Genomic DNA, 22,500 nt, shown 5'->3' on the forward strand with positions numbered 1-22,500 from the left:
CAATGAATGGCGCATAAGTGTCGCAGTTGAGGCCCCTGTTGACAAGTCTGTATCCCTGTTACAAAAGACCCCGGCCTTAAGGGAAAAATCTGCTGCATCAACAGAAACGCTTCGCAAATGGAGAGTGACAAGCCAGATAGAATCGTGGAGCCAACAGAAATCAAGGAGGCTGAAGAGAGACGCGAAAGAAACAGGGGGGAGAAAAAAAGAAACGACACAGGAAGAACGCTTCACCGACTAATCACAAGCTGCTCCGTGACTCGCACGGAAGCACAGTAGCCACACTGGCTACGTGCGGGACACAGCGGCACACAAATAAGGGGTGCTGCACATGCTTTCAATATCTCTCCTCCAAAACGCACTCCATATATCCCAGGATCTGATAGCATTTGTGATTTGATTTAATGTCGGGGGAGATTAGGCTGCCAATCAATTTGGCATGCTTCCTCTCCGACTTTGGGTTTTTGTGCTGGTGTGACTGGATCTTTGCGGTCGCCAAGCAGAGACAGTAATGATGCACGTTTTGCGACTGGGACTCATAAAAACGAGTGATGCATCAGCGGAGCATGCTGAAAGTCAGGAAGACGGTGGTGGTAATGGGTCCGTGCGTTCGTCCATGAGTGTGTGCGTGCGTGCATGTGGGGTGTGTAGTGCACGTGTAGTGTGTGGTGTGGTGTGTAGCGTAGTGTAATGTGTGTTTCATATTTAAGGGAGGGAGGGGGGGGTTAAGCCCAGAATGGGTTACAGAATTCCCAGTTTGGAAGCTTGTCTTGTCTTCCTCCTCCAAGAGAAAGTCAATGTGTGTAGACAGACAACAGATGAGACCTCAAGCTCTGTCAATCTGTTACTGACACAAATGGGAATGGTTAAGGATAGGAGAGGAGAGGAGTGATGAGGCACTCCCCATTGCCCCCCCCATCCCCCCAACCCCCCAACCGCATTCAGGGGTCACAGGGAGCAGGAGGCCTACAGCACCATTTTCATTAGCGCTAACTAACTCAAATGCATCCAGGCCTGTGGCCCACTACCACAAAGGGGAACATCAGAGCAACTCTAATGTTTAGAGGTTAATGAGGACCATAGGTACACTTTTCCTTCTGTAATGTTTGGCAAATTATCACTTTCCTACTCCACCTCTTCATCCTCCTCCACTCCTCCTTAGCTCAGCTCCCCATGTGCCCTTCATTTCTCCCGCTCCTGTTTTTTTCCGTTCTTTCTTTCATTCTTCTTTCTTTTTTGATGCCTTTTTCTCTGACGGCAGAATTCCACGCTGATGGTGGTGGTGTCACATTCCATATCAGCGTATCTAAAGCCCCTTCGGTTCCTACTAGCTGATTCCATTAATTGAAGAGGCCCCCCCTCCTTTTAACTCAGACTCCTCAGCGGTGAGAAACCGCTCGGCTCGGCTCTACTCTCACCCCCTCGCGCTCTTGCCTTCCCACCGCACCGACGTGCGTAATTAGATTAATTAATTACATCTTAAGCGGCTCTTCCGAGAGATTAATGCCACATCAGCGTCAAAGGATTTCCAAAGACTTTGTGTTCTGTTCTGTTCAGTTCAGTCCACTAACCCACCCCCCTCCCCTTCCCCTCCCTCTTCGGGCCTCCTCCCCTCAATCAGCCACGCATAAATCTCATCCCACCCTTTTCGCCTTTTGTGGGGATGTGTCGAGCGCAAATTACTTTTAATCTTTCGCACTCTTTGATGGGAGTGTTTGGCATGGGGTACTGGAAAGGGGGGCGGGGTGGGGGTGGGGGGCAGATTAGCGTCCCTATGTCATGGAGTAGAGAGCAGCCTTCTGGGCCCGTCCCAAAGCACTATGGGAAAATGGATCGTCGAAGAAGAGAGGAGGAGGAGGAAGAGAAGAGGAGGGGATGGAGGGGGGGGCAGAAAAGCCAATGAGCTCCACTTCTCCATTCTCTCCCACACTCAGCTCGTGTTGTGATGTCTTCATTCACCCAGGGAGACACCAATTTGTTCCGCTACCGGCACAGAAAACTACCTGCTGCGCTTGCCCCCGCGCCTGGCGCATCTTAACCACGGGTTATCACCGGCGATGAATCAGTAACCCGGCGCGGTAAGGCGAGCCTTGCGGGGGAGGCCGTGGGCCCTGGGTTAGGGATGGGACAGATGTAATGAAACTCGGGGGTAATGAGAAGGATCATACATACACAGCGGCCAGCTACCCGGGATGGGGCATTCCCAAGGCATTCCACTCCATTTCAGCCCTCCCAAAGTCCCTTCTGCCCGAGTTAATGTACTTCAGCACACAGACTGCAAGGACTGTAAATTGAGTCTACCAATCAGTTGTGCAGGTCACCACTTACTTATTCTGAGTATTTTTCACTCTTGAAAGAGGCCTGAAGGTCTTTTGCTAGTAGTGTGCAAACGTTTTTCCCCTACTGACTATACATTAAGATTCATAAACCATTTTGAAATTGAAGTTTTAATAGTTTAAAAAGACATACTAAGTGAATTGTACTAGTTGAGGTTCATAGAAAGAATGTATTCTCTCTCTCTCCAGGCACACACACATTTGGGTCAGGCAGGCTGCTCGTCTCTGCTTCAGAGTGCAAATATAATTTATAACCTGTTTATGACTTTCCTGCTAGGAGCTCTGTGAACTAGCTGAAGGGCCCGCTGCAATAGTTTACCTCGTTAATAAACAATCCCCTTGTGATTAATGGCTTCCTTCTCCGCGCCTCACTTCATAACCTAGTTTCTACCGCGGGGCAGAAGACATCAAGATGCCGCTGTGTGTGTGTGCGTGCGTGTGCGTGTGCGCGTGCGTGCGTGCGTGCGTGCGTGCGTGCGTGCGCGAGAGAGAGAGAGAGAGAGAGAGAGAGAGAGAGAGAGAGAGAGAGAGAGAGAGAAGGATGAAGAAAGAAAGACAGCTAGAGTGAGAGAGGGGGGAGTGGCATGAAGCAGGCAAGGCTGGCGATTGGTGGTGTTATCTCAGTGGATGTCCGCTCTAATGCTCCGCCATAAAAGCGATTAAGGTCAGTGATTAAGCCATCCAGGAGAGCCAATTGTTTTGATTGTGTTATGGCGTTTGAACTGACTGTCTGGAATGTGGCAACCTTTGATCCAAGGACAACATTCAATTAGATAAGGTTAACAAAATTGACCCCTTTTAGCTACTTAGAACCCTCTGGATAAAATATAAACAGTCTTTAAGCTACGTGGAACACCCGGATTACCAGTGTACACTTCACCGACCAAGTCAGCATGGATGTTCACAAAAAAACCACTGCAGCACTTGAAAGCGAGAAAGTGAGACACAGAGGCAGGGAGACGGTGAGAAAATCACCCATTCTTTCACAAGTCAGTTCAAGGAAGGGATTTAGTACCACAGTCTTGGACGTGCACTGGGGGCATTGTTGCTCCACACCTGAGGTGGACCCTAAGTAGGAGTAGGCACTGTGCCATATAGCTAAGTGAGCTAATACAAGGCCCTATGAGGTGGGTTAGAGCTGCAGTGACAAGCAAGAGGCCAAACAAATGAAAAGTTGAGAGGCTATTTTGCACCCTATTTTGTAAATATTGAGGGCAGTCTTGACCTTATGGTTAGGGAGTCGGTCTTACATTATATACATTGCAGTTGAGGCATGCTGTGGATCAGGGATGCCAACCTTGCTGAGGACTACAAATGTGTGGGGATGCCAAGAGCCCAATGCCGGCAAGTTTTCCCACTATGCTTTCTCAACAGTAACAAGGAGCTGGATATGAGAACACCCAGCATATTTCCAAGCATCAAAATGTACAAATGTTTTGGGAAATGGTTTCTCAAAAGATGTCCTCTATTCTTAACCGCACCATCCCTTGCTCCCCAAGGATTCTGTTACTAAATGATTTTAGTGAGCTGGACATTTCCCAACGCTGGCTCTTCGTAGCCCTAAATGCCGTTACAAAAATAATTGCACAAAGATGGAAAAATCCTCATGCTTTGTCAACATTGGATTAATTTATGTACTATTATCCATAAGGTACCTCTTTGATACCTCTTTGATGTACAATTTTTGAAAAAATATATTAAAAAGACGGTCACAAAAAAACCCATTGCATTAATACAGTCATAGACCTCGCCAAACTTGAAAAATCTGTGGCCAGTATGCACAGTGCTCTGAGGAAGAACATCAATGAGTGGTCATCTTTTATAAGCAAGGATGCTGGGATGATGGCTTGTTTTTTTTTCATCTTCTTATTCTCTTCTACTATACTCTTGTACTTCTACTCATCAATTATGCTGAGCTGCTACAATTAACATTTTTTTGTGTGTTTTCTAGAACTGGGTGAGCGAGCTGGGAATGAGACCTGTGTGTGTGTGTGTGTGTGTGTGTGTGTGTGTGTGTGTGTGTGTGTGTGTGTGTGTGTGTGTGTGTGTGTGTGTGTGTGTGTGTGTGTGTGTGTGTGTGTGTGTGTGTGTGTGTGTGGTGGTGGTGGGTGGGGGGGGCTGGGTGGATGTTGATTGTTGTCCATTATCGTTGTCTTGTTTGTTTTGTTTTTCTGTGATGTATTAAAAACGTAATAAAAAAATTGATCACAAAAAAAAAGTACTTTGGACGCATTATGCTTAATACAGCAATGTGGTACTGGTAATGAACCATAACTTTTTCTACTAAGTGCAAGAACATATATCCTGTTTTTTAAGTATTATTTTAATATGCTTTATTTTTACATTATTATTAAAAATTTTGAATGGCTTTGAATCTAATTGAATCTGTATCCGATCTCCATTATGTGTTGGATGTATTGCCATATGAAAGCAGCAATGACCTCTGTCAGGCTAGTGTTTGGGTGCTTCAGTGTATAAAAAACAATGTCAAGTTGAGTAAATGATGTACGTCACAAAAGCCTGGGTTATTTTCTTTTTAAGCTTGAGTCATAGCTCTTTACTTTAGAAAACTGCATCAAGAATGCCACTTGAAGTTGGGAATGAGCAGGTTTCCAAGCGCTACCGGAACGCCGGCGTGCTTCCTAAAAAGCCACCGGGGCAGCATTATGTCGGCTTTGTTTGGCTCGGCGTAAACAAGCAAAGCCATTGTAAACCAGCCATTCTCTTAATGGCCATACGCTGTTTAAAATGGACTCGTGGGAGGTAGAGAGAGAGAGCGAGAGAGAGCGAGAGAGAGCGAGAGAGAGCGAGAGAGAGAGAGAGAGAGAGAGAGAGAGAGAGAGAGAGAGAGAGAGAGAACAACACTACCACTACTCTCAATGCCCTCTTCGCCTTCCACTTTAAAAGATTCCAGAGCTGCAAATGGTCTCTTTTTTTTCAGTACCACGGCCTCCCGGATGAAAAAGAAAAATGGCAGAACCAGCTGGCCCGGGTGCAAAGGGAGGGAGGGAAGGAGAGCGTAATGCTTCTCACAAAGGACTTTAATTTATAATTACTCACCCTAATGACTGCACAGTCAAAGGGCCCTTGAAAACCTTCATTGGCCCTCTCGAGCGCAGCCATGGAAAGGCATTCGGCGTGAGTGTCTCCTCTGACAAACACGGAAAATTAATTGCACCTTGGTGGAAAATGAATCCCGGTGCCCTGGGAATTGCATTACACCCAGTAGCTGACAAGCAAGATCAAAATTTTCCAGCTGCGCGGTAGCCAGTAGGGGTATGTGAGCCCCCCCTCTTTCTTTACAATGAGAGAGAAGAGAAAGAGATGAGGCGAGAAGGAGGACTTCATTTTCCCATGATTTAGGAAGGCAGTAGCGTGGAGTGGATGGGGGGCTACTGCCACTAAAGCAGAGAGGAGTACCCTTGGCATGGCCCATACATCCTCCAGTGATGGCTCCCTTTGAACAAACATAACCCACTCTGCCGGCCCCACTTCCTCCCTCTGCAGCTGAGTTGTCTAGTACCCAAAATAGCTCTTGGTTAAATGTATGGCATCATAAGAGTAAGTAGTAACATGAAAACTTGATTAAATTGTGGCAATGGACATATGTACGGTGTACAGCAGGTTTATTCTTGTTCTTCTGATAACAGCAAAGAAGTCTGTTCATGACATAAGAGATGAGCAAATGAACCTTGGTTTTACTATTAACATAACTCCCACCGTCTGCAAGTACAGATGTTCATGGAGAGCAGCCAGAGAAACTCCACACTGTACACCGAGGTTTAATTGCTACCCAAAGAATGACGGACTGGATGAGGGGAGTCGACAGATGAGAGTGGCTGAGAGTACGGAGGATGGAGGATGGAGTGGAGGGGACGAGGGGGGACGGAGTGGAGGGCATGAGGGGGGACGGAGAGGAGAGGATGAGAATAAGGGTGTACAGAGGGGAGGAGAGTGGACAGATGAGAGTGGCTGGAGGAGAAAGAAAAGAGGGGAACAAGGGTGGATGGAAAAGAGGGGAGGGAAGGATGGATGGAAAGCAGGGTTAAAGAGGAGGAGAATAAGGGTGGACGGAGGTGGAGGGGAGGGGAGGGGAGGTGCAGCAATTATCTCAGGAACTGTTTGCCCGCCCTTGCTCTCCTACCGGCTCATCCCCTGTGACGAAATGCACCGCCGACCCGAAATGACCTCTGTTCACACTTTTGGGCTTACCGGGCGGCCATGCTGCAGATAGATGGCAACAGACACTTAGCTGCAGAGCTCTGTGTGAGTGTGACCACCACGCCCTTCACACACACACACACACACACACACACACACACACACACACACACACACACACACACACACACACACACACACACACACACACACACACACACACACACACACACACACAGACAGTGTGTGTGTGTGACTCAGAGAGAGAGAGAGAGAGAGAGAGAGAGAGAGAGAGAGAGAGAGAGAGAGAGAGAGAGAGAGAGAGAGAGAGACAGAGAGACAGAGAGACAGAGACAGAGAGATAGAGAGACAGCGCTCACGTCCACCCAACTGGGATGCGAGAGGTGTGATCAGTCGGGATTCCCTACACCCCCCTGGCGGCTTTAAGCACTGTGAGAGTGTCTTAAGTAGTCCAACAAGTTCACACATGGCCGACTCAAGTAATGGTCCATGGTTTGGGCAGCAGAGGGGATCAAAACGAATCGGCACTCAGGCCCAACGCCTACCACCCTTCATGGATTCAATGGCCCTCTGTGCCGTGGCCGCCACCCCCTTGACTCCCATCACCCCCCCCTTCAGGAATTCAATTGCCCCGACGGGTTTAGTGCCTCTCGACATGCCCCAATGGCATCTTGGGGTGTGATGAGCCATTTCCTTCCATTTATTACAATCAAGGACAAAGGGGAAAAAATTATATATATATACAGTACATCTACAAACGGGGGGAGGTGGCTCGTTGGGAGAACCCCGACACAGCAGCACATGTTTCCAGTGAGAAATCAGTAATGGCTCTAACAGATCCGCTCTCTATTGAGACAACTGAGAAGTGGAGGGGGGAAAAATGCATATATAAGCTGTGCTAAACTGTGCTAACTGTGAAACCATCCAAAAGAAAGTTTTAAAAATCACTTAGGAAACTGAGCTAAAGGCAAACTGTCAAGAGGCATAAGTAGAGAAAACACACCAACTAACACTTGCAGATTGTATCATATCCAGTTTTCAACACATAGGATTACAATGGTATACTGTAGGAGTAGAGCAGTTCTCACAGAGCAACTCATATTTGATTTCCTCTTTGTCCTAGTATATGAAAGAAACATATTGTAGATAAATTACTTATCCGCCATTTCAACCTCTATTTCTCTCTGTTCCCATAGCAGTAAAAAAAAGCAGTCAAAATTTGGCACTTTGAGAGTGTTCGGGGACCAAATACACTAAAGAAGATGCTACGGTAAATGCAGTCTCTAAATGTCCAAAGAACACGACAACATTTAGAAATGGAGGAAGTGCAGGGGCACTCAGCGCTGAAAGGGGTCACCGTCTAACAGAACTGGGTTGTTTACTCTTCATCTGCTAAGTCCTTCCTCCATGACATGCCGTCCCTGAGGCAGGGCAAGCCATCAGGCAAACAAAAAGGCAAGGGGCCAAAGGGTAAAGGCAAAGGCAGAGCCAGGGTGTAACCCACTTGTAGCGCCACATGGCTACAGTATGGAGCTGACACAGAGCCCAGGCACCCAGGCAGCCATAGCCCTGTCTGTCTGTCGGCAGGGTCAGCCACACACCCACCACACACGCCGATGTTTACATAGCTGCAGCAAGGCCAGCAGCAGTGTAGTGTAGCAGTGCCTCTGTCCTGTCCAGGCTGAGAGAGGCAAAGAGAGAGAGACCAACTGTCATGACGGACAGGGGGGAAATGGCGTGTCGCTCTCCATTACTTCTATCCCGGCGAGCACGGCTTATTTGGAGACGCGTCAGGGACAGGGTGTTGAGGAGGTGAGACGAGTGCATCAAAACACGCCCAAGGGCCCAGACAACAACCCCTTTGGGCCGAAAAAGGAGGGCGGGTGGACGGACAGCCGCGCAAATGAACCAACGAAAGAAACAAAAACAAACAGTGCCTCCAGTCTTGGGGATGTGAAGGTCACCAACAGGTCTGGGCAGGAGTAGCAGGTAAACCAGGACGAGCACGTAAAAAAGGGAGATGCCTGGACGGGAAGTCAACAAACAAAGGAGCCAAACAAGACTTCACCGGGCCCGGGCAGGTGGCATTGGCACGGGACTGAGCAAACGCCTGGCAGAACATTATTACATCTGTCCTTCACGCCTGTCAGGGCCAGAGTGTGGTGTTTATGTGTTTATACGTTCAACAGTGCCAACCGTGATCGATGGGTAGTGGCACAAGCTGTCAAGAGATGCCTTCTGCCAGAGTGGGTTGATGCAGGCAGCTCTGCCAGTGGGGGGAAACACCGTAATTCGCACGCCCGGTCTGCAAAGGGGACTCTGCAATGCACACCCATATGGAGATCTTGTTTCAGATAGAGAGGGTGTGGAGGTTGGGCTTGGTGCGGTGTGGTGGGGGGGGGTGGTAGAGGTCACTGGAATAGTGAGTGGGAAGTAATGGGAAAGAGTGGAGTAGTGGTGGTGGAGAGGAGTAGGGTGTGCTAGGGAATTGGAATGGGGGGGGGGGCGCGGTCGTGAGTGGGATAGAGGGGTCTCAAGGGCACCAGCCGTTTGGGCCCTTGATCAAAGCCCAGCACCGTCCCTCATCCACCTGCTCCCAGTACTCTGCTCTGCTCTGCTCTGTTCTGTTCTGTTCTGTTCCTGCTTGGGCCCACCTGGTCCTGGCTTCCCCATATGGCCTTCTCTGAAGTCCCTCGCATTCATATTCACATGTATCACCACTCTCCCCCATCCCCCCCGCCCCGCAACACCCCCCCCCCCCCCCACACACACACACACACACACAGTAACTAAGACAGACAGACAGACAGACAGACAGACAGACAGACAGACAGACAGACAGACAGACAGACAGACAGACAGACAGACAGACAGACAGCATGCACACAAACACACACATGCACGTATAGCTTCACATACAGGTGAGCATTTCCACTTCCAATTACTCCCAACCGACACTCATGTCTAACACCAAACATAGTCACACATGCATACACATACATATACATTCAATTTCAATCTCATGTAAATTCATTCCAGTTGTCATGTTCTCATCAAGACATCCAGAAATAGACTAAAGAGACAACCTAGAGATACCCAACCTATTCATTGTCAAGCATTCACACGCATACTTGCACATATATAAATGGCAAAGCAAGGTGTATGTACATTGTACAGTCATGCACACAGAGGCACGCACACGGGAGGATACAAAGAACCGAGTACCGAGAACTTGCTACAGTACAAAGTGACATGTCATTCAAAGTTGCCAAGGAGCAGCTCCCTCTGTTTACACAGATTAGGCAGAAGATGTCTGTGGTCGCCTAATCCTCCCCGCCACGCATGGATGAGCAAACGCGCTGTCACTCAGGTCTTCACAAAGAGGCCTCCTGTTCAACCCCGCGCACTTATCTCCAAAAACCATCCGCGCACTCTCGGAGGTCTCTCCGCTCAGGTGTGTGTCACGGCTCGCCAACCAAGAAAAAAAAAAGCAGCTTTAATTAAACTGTCACACGTCTTTAGGAAGTGCAAATAAGATCCTTCAAGTTAGTCGCGATGAAAGCACACACACATGCAAGCAGGCATATGCTCATGTACACACACATACACACATACACACAAACACACAAACACACAAGCACGCACACGCACACACACACACACACACACACACACACACACACACAAACACACACACACACACACACACACACACACACACACACACACACACACACACACACACACACACACACACACACACACACACACGTACGTACACACACGCGCGCGCGCGCGCGCACACATGCACAGACACACACAGCTCTAAATGCAGCTGGGCTAGTGTGACGTTGTGTAAACAAACACCAACCTTTGAAACATTCTGTTCCCTTCTGTCTAAAGTGTGGCCAATAATCTACGAGGGAAAAACAAAAACACACAGAAACATACACACACACAAAAAAAAAATTCAGATTTTAAAGTAATTAGGGAGCATAAATATGTTTGGCGTTACTGAGCTCGGCAGTTTCTTTAATTCCTGGCTGGTTTCATAATCCATCGCAATATGTTTAAATTAAGATTAAAGATGACTTTGTTCCCGAATTCCCACAGCATGTCGGGTATGGTAAAGAGATCAAAACTGCGTGCTTTATATGGAACATCTTTAACATTTGCTCCGCTCTCTGTGTGTTTGATTAAATGTAACATTTCGAAATCCCCCAGATCTGGGAGAGGCATAAATCATTGTCTCGCAGCTGCTGGCCTGCCTTGGGAGAACACATGCACTCTCTTTCTCTCGCTTTCTCTTTCTTTTCCTCTCCCTCTCTCTCGCTCTTTTCCATTCTTTCTTTCTTTCCCTCTGTCTCCCTCTCTCTCTTTCGTTTTTTTTGTTCTTATGATCATAAAGCCCACCCCGGGACAGCCATGCAACCCCTCTACCCCCACCCCCCCACAACCACCACCACTAACCCCTCTCTGCTCTGCTGTACGCCCCACTTCCACCCTCCTCCCCACCCCTGCTCCCACCACACAACCCCCTTCTCTGGGGATGGGCTGGGAGAACACCTGCAGACTTGCAACCCAGAGCTGAGTTCACATGGAGAAGGGCGGGGGGAGGAGGTGGGAGGAGAGTGGCGTGGCGTAGCACCACACCACACCACACACCCCACTCCCCTAACTTGAATTTCTGCACGTCCCTTGCAAAGCGCCCTGTACCCCCCACCCCACCCTGTAGCTAGCACACCGACCAAACAACAAACCTCGATCCCCCCATGACAGAGTGGAGAAGTGGGCGGGAGTTCTATGGTTCTATGACCACACAAGCCACTGTTCCCAAAGCAGAGAGGGATCTCTCTCTCTCCCTCTCTCCTCTCTCTCTCTCTCTCTGTGTGTGTGTGTGTGTGTGTGTGTGTGTGACAGGCTGGGAGCTGGGAGCAAAACCTTGGGCCTTGACCCACAGGACCTTGACCTACAGTAAGCCACTGAAGAGAAGAGAGGGGGGTTAGGCCCGGGAAAAGTGGTCGTATCTAAAGTCACATGAGCCTGTATTTCATTACCACACACATCCACACACACCCGAACATACACACACAAACCCCCGAACACACCCCCCCCCAACACACACGCGCGCACACACGCACACATGCATACGCGCGCGCACAAACACACACACACGCACACACACACACACACACACACACACACACACACACACACACACACACACACACACACACACACACACACACACACACACACACACACATACGCACACACGCACACACACAGTTTCAATCCAAACTGCTGCCCAAATATTGTTCCAAGAATGTGCCACAAGTTGAAAAGAAAATATAAAGGATAAAAATAAAACACAGAGTGGTGGCAGACTTTTCTCGGGAAAAGCCGCAAAATTACGAGTAGTGATGTGAGACCGACACGTTGTAATGCAAAGGGTTAAAATGTTAAGTATGAAATTATTATATACGGCGACGTCTATAAAAGCCTCGCTCTTCAAAGCCACGCTGCTGGGTTCTCCTTTGTGATAAATCCCACGCCTTTAATTGTGTCTAATTTATTAGTATGTTCCAACCTCAGGCTCATTAAATGAAAGCATATTGGTCTGAGTCTACGGGAGTATTTTGCCGAGTGCCGAACTCCCATTTTCTAAGTAAATTGGAATTCTGTTCTAATTCGCTGGTAAACAATTAGATGCAAAACATATGTAGATGCCCCAGCTCAAAGCCAAACCCATCTTCGTTAAGGGACTTTGTGGGGGAGTGATGAAGAGTTCTTTTTTCCCCTTTTTTGTTTCTTCTTTTTTTAAGAAAAGAGCAAAAAAAAAGACTGGGAATAGACAGTGATTTATTCAACGTGATGTTGAGGTGATTGCGCATAATAGTAAAGGAAGTGTTAGCTGAGGTTACGTTGGAGGCAGATGTGGACGAGAGAAAAAAACACCAAAAAAACAAAGAAGGAAGAGGGAAACAAACGTGTAGGGAGGCCAACGGCAAGCCTGACTCTGCTGTGTCCTGGAACAGAACTAACGAGAGCCATGTCAATATCCCCGGCCAGTCAGGAATGAAACACTAGCGCACAATGCTATGCAGGAACGGGATCACAAGAGAATCGTTTCATAAATGTGCGCGACTACATTTTCACATCAATAAACAATACAACCCCCTTTTTAAAAAAGTATTCTGCGCTTAGGGGTAGTGTGTGTGTGTGTGTGTGTGTGTGTGTGTGGGGGGGGGTTGGGGGGGGGGTGTTGGGGGGGGGGGGTGTTGGACAGCCTTCTGGTGTACGCTCTGTTGTATAAATCTTAGCAAGGGCTTACAGTATGCAAGGGATCACAACATTTTAAAAAAATGGCCTGTTTCGAAAGAAGTAACAGTGGTACATCTTGATAAAGCGATCCGCTCACTGGTTTAAGCACTACAGATTCTAAATGCACAGCGGGGTATTTCAACTCTACTGTAAAGATGGGGAGAGAAAATTGGACTGAGCTATATACCATGTTCACCGACTGACTCCCTGCTCTTTAAGCCATTTTAACGACTCCTCTACTGTTCTTTTTCTTCACAGGGCAAGACCGGGACAGAGCATTCGCATTCAAGACAAAACCATTCCTTAAATGGCATTATACACACGGGGACCAGAGAGCTGTTTTTAAGATTGAAAATAAAGCGGGGAGAGAGAGAGAGAGAGAGAGAGAGAGAGAGAGAGAGAGAGAGAGAGAGAGAGAGAGAGAGAGAGAGAGAGAGAGAGAGAAAGATGGCTATGCTGGGTAATGTCTCCCAGCGTGTCTTTGGTGTCTGACAGCCCTCAGCTCCCTCTCTTTCAATGGACGTCTAATGATCACATTCCTCTGGGATCGAAAAAAAGGGACTCTATTCGCTAAATAGAATCAACAGTGCCACATGGGACAAATAAAAATTCATTTGATGTACGGGCCAAGCGCTTCCATGATTTAAAAATGTCACCATCGCAAACGTTGAACTTTGAGTAAGCCCTAGGGAGAGAAGAGAGGGGGGGGAGTTCATGACCATATAATATTAAAATCCACGTTTCATGTCCACAGTGGAAGAAGAGGAGGGAAAAAAGGTCAAATTGATCATGAAGTCGGGGGGAGTAGGAGCAGTGAGAGTGTAACACAGGCCCACGGAGTAGCTCTAATGGTTTTGGGAAGTACCTCCCAGACAACGCAGGCCGCTTTGCAAAATGTATGAACTGCGATGTTATGGGGACAAAAATACCCCGAGACTTCCAACAACACATCGGGGACCACATGAGCAGTGAAAGGACAAATCTGGCTTCTAAGAGGCATTGATTTTAGGTGTTACTTGACAAAAGTAAAAAAGGGGGGTGGTGGAGTCGCGGGGGCAAACCGGGCGGACTGCCTTCCCTCACTTCACATCCAGGTTAAACACAAAAGCAGGACTAAAACACATCTATTTTCCTCTCTCCCACACACACACGCTCACTCACACAAACACAAAGAAAATATGCTTCTACATGGTACGGCGAGGATCTTGTTACTCTACACCCCTGCCCCCCACCAGCCCGCCATATTGACAGGTCTAATAGACATTAAAGGAGGCCTTGGCAGAAATACTGACCGTGTTTCACATGTGCTCTGCTCATGGGCTCGCATTCAATTTGCGTCCCGAAATGGTGACAAGACAGAGGGAGGGGGGGGGAGAAGAATGGAACAAAAGAAAAGGCAGGCAAGAAAATGAGACGTTAAAAGAATGATTGAAAAAAGAATAAAAGAAAGTTTAGCAACTGGGAAACAAGAGAAGTTACAGGAGCGGGATGAGGGAGTTTGTGAAAGAACAGAGAAGGATGTTAAAAAAAGAAGAGAAAAGAAAGGAGAAAGACATCCAAAAAGTAAATGAAGGAGACAAAAGAATATCACACAGTTAAAGAGAAAGAAAAAGATGTGGAAGAGAAGCGGAAAGAAAGCAGCCAGAGATAGAGTTAGAGAAAGAGAGAGCAAGATGTAGAGAAAGTGAGCGAGAGATACAGATAAGAGTGAGAGAAAGAACAAGGGGGAAAGACTTAGAGAGAAAAAAGTGAGCAAAAGGGGAAATATAGAGACAACAGGAGACAGAGACAGAGAGAATAGAGAGTGGAGACGCAGAGTGAGAGACTGAAAGAGAGGAGCACAGAGGAAAGAGAGGAAAGGGAGACAGAGAGGGGGAAAGGAGGGACAGAGAGAGAGAGAGAGAGAGAGAGAGAGAGAGAGAGAGAGAGAGAGAGAGAGAGAGAGAGAGAGAGAGGGAGCAGGAGAAGCGAGTGAACTGGGCTGCCTGCAACATCTGCTGCAGATCCAGCCCTGTGTGCTTCTGGGAACCATCTCCGTCCGCCTCTCGTCCGCTGTCTCCTGTTTTGCTGTACCGGATCAGGTTTTAATATTCCAAAGTATGTAGCGCATTTATGAGCCATTGCTTTTGCTGAAATAATATGTCCCCTAAATCATAGTAATGGTCCTCCGCGCACTTAGCAAAATTTACAGTGATACCTCCGGAAAAGAGGGGGGAAAACAGAAGAAAAAATCCAGCCCCTATCTTCAACAAGCAACAGGGTGAGGTAGGATGGGGTGGGGTGGGGTGGTGGAGGACAGTAGGGTGTTTGGGTGGGGGGGAGGTGAAAGGAAAGGGAGTGAGGTTCCATGTCACTGTATGTGCCCTGCTTAAAGTCTGTTTGTAAGGAAAGGGGGGATAACAGAGAAGAGCAACGCATGGCCGGCAGCAGCAGCAGCAGACACAGAGACACAGGCAAGTCGGGCAAGCAGGCAGGCAGACAGACAGGATGATGTATCTACAGAAGGAGGGGGTTCCCTCTGGATCCCTCTCCAACACCCCAACCCCCACCTCCCTCCTCAACCCCTCCATCTCCTCCTCCTCCTGGGTTCTAACTCTTCCACTCAGATGTTCCCTCCACTCTCTTCTCTGTATGCCTGGAGCCTATAATGTGTCATATTCGCATGATGGAGTGCACGCCGAAACAGTGGCTGGAGGCAACAGAGCCGGGCTTTCGCAAGGGTTCCGACTGAGCAAATCCTCCCCGTTTCATGTTCCTATCCCAGGATTCCCTGGGTCATGGTGGGAAAACAGAGAGAGAGAGAGAGAGAGAGAGAGAGAGAGAGAGAGAGAGAGAGAGAGAGAGAGAGAGAGAGAGAAAGAGAGAGGGAGAGGGAGAGAGAGAGGGAGAGAGAGAGAGAGAGAGAGAGAGAGAGAGAGAGAGAGAGATAGATAGATAGAGAGTGTGCGGGGTATGTCTGCCCGCTGACATGTTTAAGGCCTGCGGCTCGGCATGATTCAGAGCTGGGCCCTGGGTGCGTCTCAGCGGCCTGCATTTAAAGTGATGTACGTACACTCGCTCGCTCACCCGCTGCTGGTTCACCCACCACCATCATCACTGTGCCTCCCTCTCACCGCCCGTCGCTGCATTGGCTCTAGTATAGCGTGGCTTCTACACCGACGTATTGGCTTACACACATTCTGCTCCCGGAATCCTCTCTGCTCTCTTAGTCCGCTAACACAAACATGCATACACACACAAGCATGCACGCACGCACGCACGCACGCATGCACGCACACACACACGCACGCACGCACGCACTTCCTCGGCCCCAACCTAGACAGCGGTTAGTCCTACACAATCATCTTGGACTGTAGTCTTGGACTGCTGCTACTAACCTCACGGGTCACAGGTGAAGGGTTCCAGGTACTTGACTTTCCTGGGAGTTTTTGTATGTGAATGTGGATATGAATTTGTGTTTGCGCGCACGCGTGTGTATGTGTGCGCATGTGCTTGCACGAGTGTGTGCGTGCACGTCTGTGCGTGCGTGCGTGCAAGCAAGCCCACGATAAATCTGCCTCAAGCAGCTGCTCTGCGCGCAGTGGGAATCTCCTGGTCCGGGAGAGTCCAAGAGTGCAGCGGCTGGAAAGTAGCAACGCTCCCGCTCTTGAGAAAGAGAAAGAAAAAGGCATCCAAACAGCGTGCGGTGTTAGTTTCCCCTGCCAGTGCTCCCCATGATTTGTGTCCCATTTTGATTGTTTTTCGACACACATGGCAGCTTTGGGGAAACCAAATGAATCAGATTACCTGCTCCCCTGTTTATTTATTTTGTTTATATATTTATTTATGTATTTATATCATTTATTTGGTAAGCTAGTTTTTATTTATTTGTTTAAGAATATATATATTTCTTTCAATCTAAGTCAAAGTTCATCTGGCCAAAGCATCTGGCTACAGCTACAGCTACAGCTTCAGCTAGAGCGGTGGCCATTGCAGCTGCCCAGCTGCCCAGCTGTGGGACCCTGGGATGGTGGCAGCCACCTCTGGTCTGGTTGCCATCTAGAGCACTTAACACCTCAAACACTAATATTGAGCCCAGGAAGCAGGTCTCAGGCCTGCCTGGCGTATTCCCCTGTCCCCCACAACATGAAGGGTGTGGGGTCACAAGTTGACCCACTGATCGCCAAAACACAGCAATATGGGCAAGAGAAAGAGAGCAGTTGGTAAGAGAGAGTGTGGGTGTGTGTGTCAGTGCTGGTGTGCAATGAAATATTTGTGTGTGTGTGTGTTTGTCTATGTGCGTGTGCGTGCGTGTGTGTGTGTGTGTGTGTGTGTGTGTGTGTGCGCGTGCGTGCGTGTGTGTGTGTGTGCGTGCGTGTGTGTGTGTGTGTGTGTGTGTGTGTACGTACATGTGGGCAAGAATGTATGTGTGTGTGTTTGTCATTACACAAGGAGTTTGTAATTACACAATTCGTAGAATGTATGGGAGTGTGCTTGAAATTGTAGTTAATACTATTTAATTGTGTGTGTGTGTGTGTGTGTGTGTGTGTGTGTGTGTGTGTGTGTGTGTGTGTGTGTGTGTGTGTGTGTGTGTGTGTGTGTGTGTGTGTGTGTGTGTGTGTGTGTGTGTGTGTGTGTACATGTGTGTGTACATGTGTGTACATGTGTGTACGTGTTCTTATGCATGTGTGCGCGTGGTATCTAAGGTGCCTACCTGAGTTGCGGCAGTCGTCCCCTTGCTGTGGCACCTGTATGGAGAAGGCCAGCAGGTCTGGGGCCAGTAGAGACTCAGGCTTACGCAGCTCATTCAGCCATCGACTCTGGTGCAGCTCCTTGGTGTCCGACGGACCCTGGATCAGCGGCACCAGCAGTTCCTTTTGGCCCTCTGAAGACCCTGTAGTTGCATCAGCAGAGAGGGCACAATTAGGTTGTCGTCACCGATAATAACACGTCCAGAATGAAAACTTATAAGGGCGTAAAACTTGAAAGCTTTCGCCCTCAGATGGGCCCTGGATCATGGGCACTAACAGCTCTATTTCTTCTTTAAAAAATATTTTTGGGGGGCTTTAAGCCTTTAAGATTAGGACAATACAGTGAAGATGGTGACGGGAAATGAGCGGGAGAGAGACACGGGGAAGGATCTGCAAATGACCAGGGCTGGAATCGAACCCGGGTCGCCAGTGTAGCAGTACGGTGCCCTACCGTTAGAGCCACGGCAGGGCCTAACAGTTCTATTTCTAAATGAAACAACAATTTCAAAGCAAACTAGAAGCACTCAGAGAGCGCAGACCTCCGCCAAGGAAGCTGTTTGATAGAACATTTGCCTGTTACACCTTACGTCTTTCTGCCTTCTTTTTGTGGAGTCCCCGCAATTCAATTTCTGGTCACTAGGGGCATCCAGATATTTAGGCCAGCAATGGTGAATCTTTTGAAAAGTCCTGGTTCCGGTTCTTGATTCGGATCACCACCAGAATTGAATCACTTGTTCCTTGGGTCATTACTAATAACTCCACAAAGTTTCGTCCAAATCATTTGATTCGTTTTTGAGTTATCCTGCTGTCAGAATCTTTTTAAAAGTCCTGGTTCCGGTTCGTGATCCGGATCACCACCAGAATTTAATTCTTGGGTCATTATCAACAACTCCATGAAGTTTCATCCAAATCTGTTGATTAGTTTTTGAGTTATGCTGCTGACAAACAAGCAAACAGACAGACAAACCAACGCGACCAAAAACATTACCTCCTTGGTGGAGGTAACAATCCTGTTTGGTTTAATACAGAGAATATGGAGAGCACAATTCAATTTGGCATCACTTACAACAGCAAAAACAATTAAAAATATGTACATAATAGCATTTGGACTATGAAGCCAACTGCTCCGTATGACCCTCAGAACACCCTATAGTGCAAAATTAAGTTATCACTCATAAACCACCCAGAAAAAAAATCCATACGAAACATTAAAGGAAAGGTTTACGATCATGTACAACCCAGAAGATCAATAACGATTAAGTGCTTGAGTGAAATGCTTTATAGTTTTTATATGTGTATTTTTCTGTTGTCCTCCTTGGTTTAATTTTACGATTAGCTTGATCAACAAGGATATCTGTTTTACAATAGCATATAGGATTTATGGCGTGCCCCAAGCCTTCCTGGCTCTCTTACTGTAATTCATTAGCAGATATAAAGTGGCCACTTGCGTCACCGCAAGGGAAAAGTCGCTGTAATCACTGTAAGATATGTCTGTGTCAAACCATGGGTGGCTCTTAGATTTTTTTGCAAGTTACTGGGAAGGCGTCCGAAACCGCTAAAAAAGTTCCCCGCGAGAGACACGCACATTAGATCATTCAACCCTAATATAACACAACAATATCAGATACACGCAATGCATAAAATGTTCATTTGCGCTCTGAACGCCATCCAGCATGTTTGCAGCCAAGTCTTACAGTACATTTATTTTTTAAAAGCTATTTAACATACACATACAGCTGCTCAAATATATCTTGGCAATTAACGTCTCCCCATAGCTCAAAGTGAGCACGGCGGCTTTTTTTCCTACGCCATGTGTAGGCTAGTTTATGCTCAATAAATCAGCCAGTAATCTAACTATGATTAAACTCTAATTTGGACAGTAATTCCTGGCTAAATCTAATTTGTATGGGAGGAAACTGTAGGCTGAGGTGATTTCTGGCCAACACTGTAGATTATGAGCTTGCGATAAATATCCACACGTGTGTGTGTGTGTGTGTGTGTGTGTGTGTGTGTGTGTGTGCGTGTGTGTGTGTGTGTGTGTGTGTGTGTGTGTGTGTGTGTGTGTGTGTGTGTGTGTGTGTGTGTGTGTGTGTGTGTGTGTGTGTGTGTGTGTGTGTGTGTGTGTGCGTGTGCGTGTGCGTGTGCGTGTGCGTGTGCGTGTGTTGAATACTGCGGAAAGGGAAAGAGTGTACAAATTAGACTCCAATGGCTTTGTGGAACAGGAACAGAACTGGGAGAGGGAGCAGACAGAGGGCAGTGTTCGGTGCCAGTCAGTGTGAAAAGCCAGCGATGTGATCCAATGGAAAAGAAGCGTGGTGCGCCACACCTGTCCTGACCGACCCCAGCGCTCAGGGACACGACTCGCACAAGCACCGGCTGCTTATTTCTTAGATTTCAATTCACTCTCATTCACATGCACATGCGCACGCACGCGCACACACACACACGCGTGCGCAAATGCACGCTCGCACACACAAACAAAGCATGCACACACGCACACGTACTCGCACACAAAGCACGCACGTGCGCACACGCTCCCTGTACAGTTTTACATTTTTAGATGCCTGCTTCTTTTCTGACACCAATAAAGTGTGAGGGAGTGTGGCAATGGAGAGAGTTCGTAAAGAATGAGAGAGAGAGAGAGAGAGAGAGAGAGAGAGAGAGAGAGAGAGAGAGAGAGAGAGAGAGAGAGAGAGAGAGAGAGAGAGAGAGAGAGAGCACGAGCGAACTGGTGGGAGGAGGAACGCGAGAGACATATTCTCCCCCACGGGCCGTTAAGTTTAACGCGGCGCAGCTGCACTCACCTAGAGTCCTGGCACACACTTTGAGAGCCCCCACCGTCCCCGAGGCACACTGCACCGTCGCCCGACGACACCACTTCAGCTCCACGCTCTGCACCGAGGCCTCCAACACCGGAGCGGAACCCGACGCCTTCGCACCTGCGAGAGGGAGGAGGGAGGAGGGAGGAGGCAGGGAACACGCAGAACAGGGAACAGAGAACCAGCGTGATTTAGAGGGGCAAGGGTAGAACCATACTATGTTAGTAGAAGAGTTGGTAGAGCGCTGCTAATATCCTCAAAAACAACTGGTGCTCTTGGAGGGTGCCATGTTCAACAAAAAGGGTGGAAAAAATCCTTGATCCAGGCACTTCAGTTGATTCAAAAAGTCCAAAACAATCTTTATTTAGTGGGCTGATGCATTAAAAATCGCCAAAGCATATCGGCCATATGAACAAACTATGTTAGTGTTGGTCGCTTGTACAAAACATTCATTCTGCATCACCCTACACATACATTCACATTCAGAATCACATACATTTCATATATTCACAAAGTGACTGTGTGAATGGCTAGTGTGCAGGTGAGAGAATGTGTGTAATGGAGAGTAGTTTTCTGTAGTCAAAGATAGGCAAAGTATGTCACTGGACGACAAAACGATTGCCCCACATTATGTACAGTAAGACAATAAAACTGATGACAATAATTAAGTGTCAGAGAGATATCATCAATACCACCACAGTGTGCATGTCAAAGAAAATGTGCTTTTAGTATTACAATGTAACACACCTGTACATTTTCCTCCCACATACAAATGCTCCAGCTGTTGACAAATGACTGACATTTGTGTGCAATATACAATTCCCCAATGAAAATACATCAGCTTTGACAGCATGTTATTATTTTTTTACATTGGACAAATTCAAGAGAAATAAAACTTTGAAAATATTAGAGGGTGCAATAAAAAAGTTATCTTAAAATGAGAGAAAATAGTCTCTGTCCTGTGTTATCTGTCACTAATATTTCCACATAGTTTTGGCTGGATCGCCAAACCCGCACTCGTTCACAGACACAGCTATGCCTGCTTGCCAACAGTTTTTACATAGTTCGACCCTGTCCAAATTGCGGCCCAAGAAAATAGAAAAAAATAAAACAAAATACCACAGTTAATAAAGTGGATCTGTCAGTCAATAAACAACAAAAAGGACTGATGGCGTAAAAGCAAAGAGAGAGAGAGAGAGAGAGAGAGAGAGAGAGAGAGAGAGAGAGAGAGAGAGAGAGAGAGAGAGAGAGAGAGAGAGAGAGAGAGAGAGAGAGAGAGGTGGAAAAGCAAAGAAGGAGATAGAAGAAAGAGAAGAGAAAGGGATAGAGCGAGAGAGAGAGAGCGAGAGAGAAATGATGGAGAGAGAAAAGTATACAGCATATTAGTTCCATGTGCCAGTGGCCTTGTGAGGACAGAAAACACATTCTCTCAGCATCCTCTGTCTGCCTATGTACACACCCGCCTGCCTGCCTATCTGCAAGTTGCTCTGTCTGTCTGCCCGTCTGTCTGCCTATGTACATGCCTGTCTGTCTGCCTATGTACATGCCCGCCTGCCTGCCTACCTACCCGCATGTTGCCCTGTCTGTCTGCCCGTCTGTCTGCCTGTCTGTCTGTCTATTTCTCTGTAAGCCCGTCTGCCTGCCCGTCTGCCTGCCTGCCTGCCCGTCTGCCTGCCCGCCTGCCTGCCCGCCTGCCTGCCCGCCTGCCTATCTGTCTGTCTGTCCATCCATCTGTCTGTCTGCTTGCCTGAGTATAATCCTTGTAGTGATTCCTCATGCACCTCTGCAGGAATGTGGAGATGGCAGTGGTGACTCTGTGACTCTGGAACTTATACTAGATGGAGGCCACAGGGATGTGCACAAGATGTCTAGGATAGTTAATAAAGACACTGGTCAGACATCAAGACAGGGATGACATGAAAAATGACAAAGACAGGAAGACGAGAGAGGAGGGGAGTTTCTCTCCGGGGATGGGGGAGAGACATGTAGGAGAAAACGAGAGGGAAAGAGAGAGAGAGAGAGAGAGAGAGAGAGAGAGAGAGAGAGAGAGAGAGAGAGAGAGAAAGAGAGACATAAACAGAGACAGAGACAGAGACAGAGACAGACAGA

At 47.8% G+C, this 22,500-nt stretch overlaps 1 protein-coding gene across 1 annotated transcript in view; it reads right to left on the reverse strand.

Moving 5' to 3' along the window:
- LOC134449561 (intermembrane lipid transfer protein VPS13B-like) overlaps window positions 1-22,500 on the reverse strand; it is a 646,790-nt gene that overhangs the window by 431,821 nt on the left and 192,469 nt on the right. The window contains exons 18-19 of the mRNA XM_063199569.1: window positions 20,377-20,511; window positions 17,536-17,715 (exon numbers count right to left, since the gene is read on the reverse strand). Coding sequence (XP_063055639.1) covers window positions 17,536-17,715; window positions 20,377-20,511 — 315 coding nt within the window. The remainder of the gene's footprint in view (window positions 1-17,535; window positions 17,716-20,376; window positions 20,512-22,500) is intronic.

This window comes from Engraulis encrasicolus, chromosome 5 (genome assembly GCF_034702125.1).
Source record: "Engraulis encrasicolus isolate BLACKSEA-1 chromosome 5, IST_EnEncr_1.0, whole genome shotgun sequence".
Taxonomy (NCBI): Eukaryota; Metazoa; Chordata; class Actinopteri; order Clupeiformes; family Engraulidae; genus Engraulis; species Engraulis encrasicolus.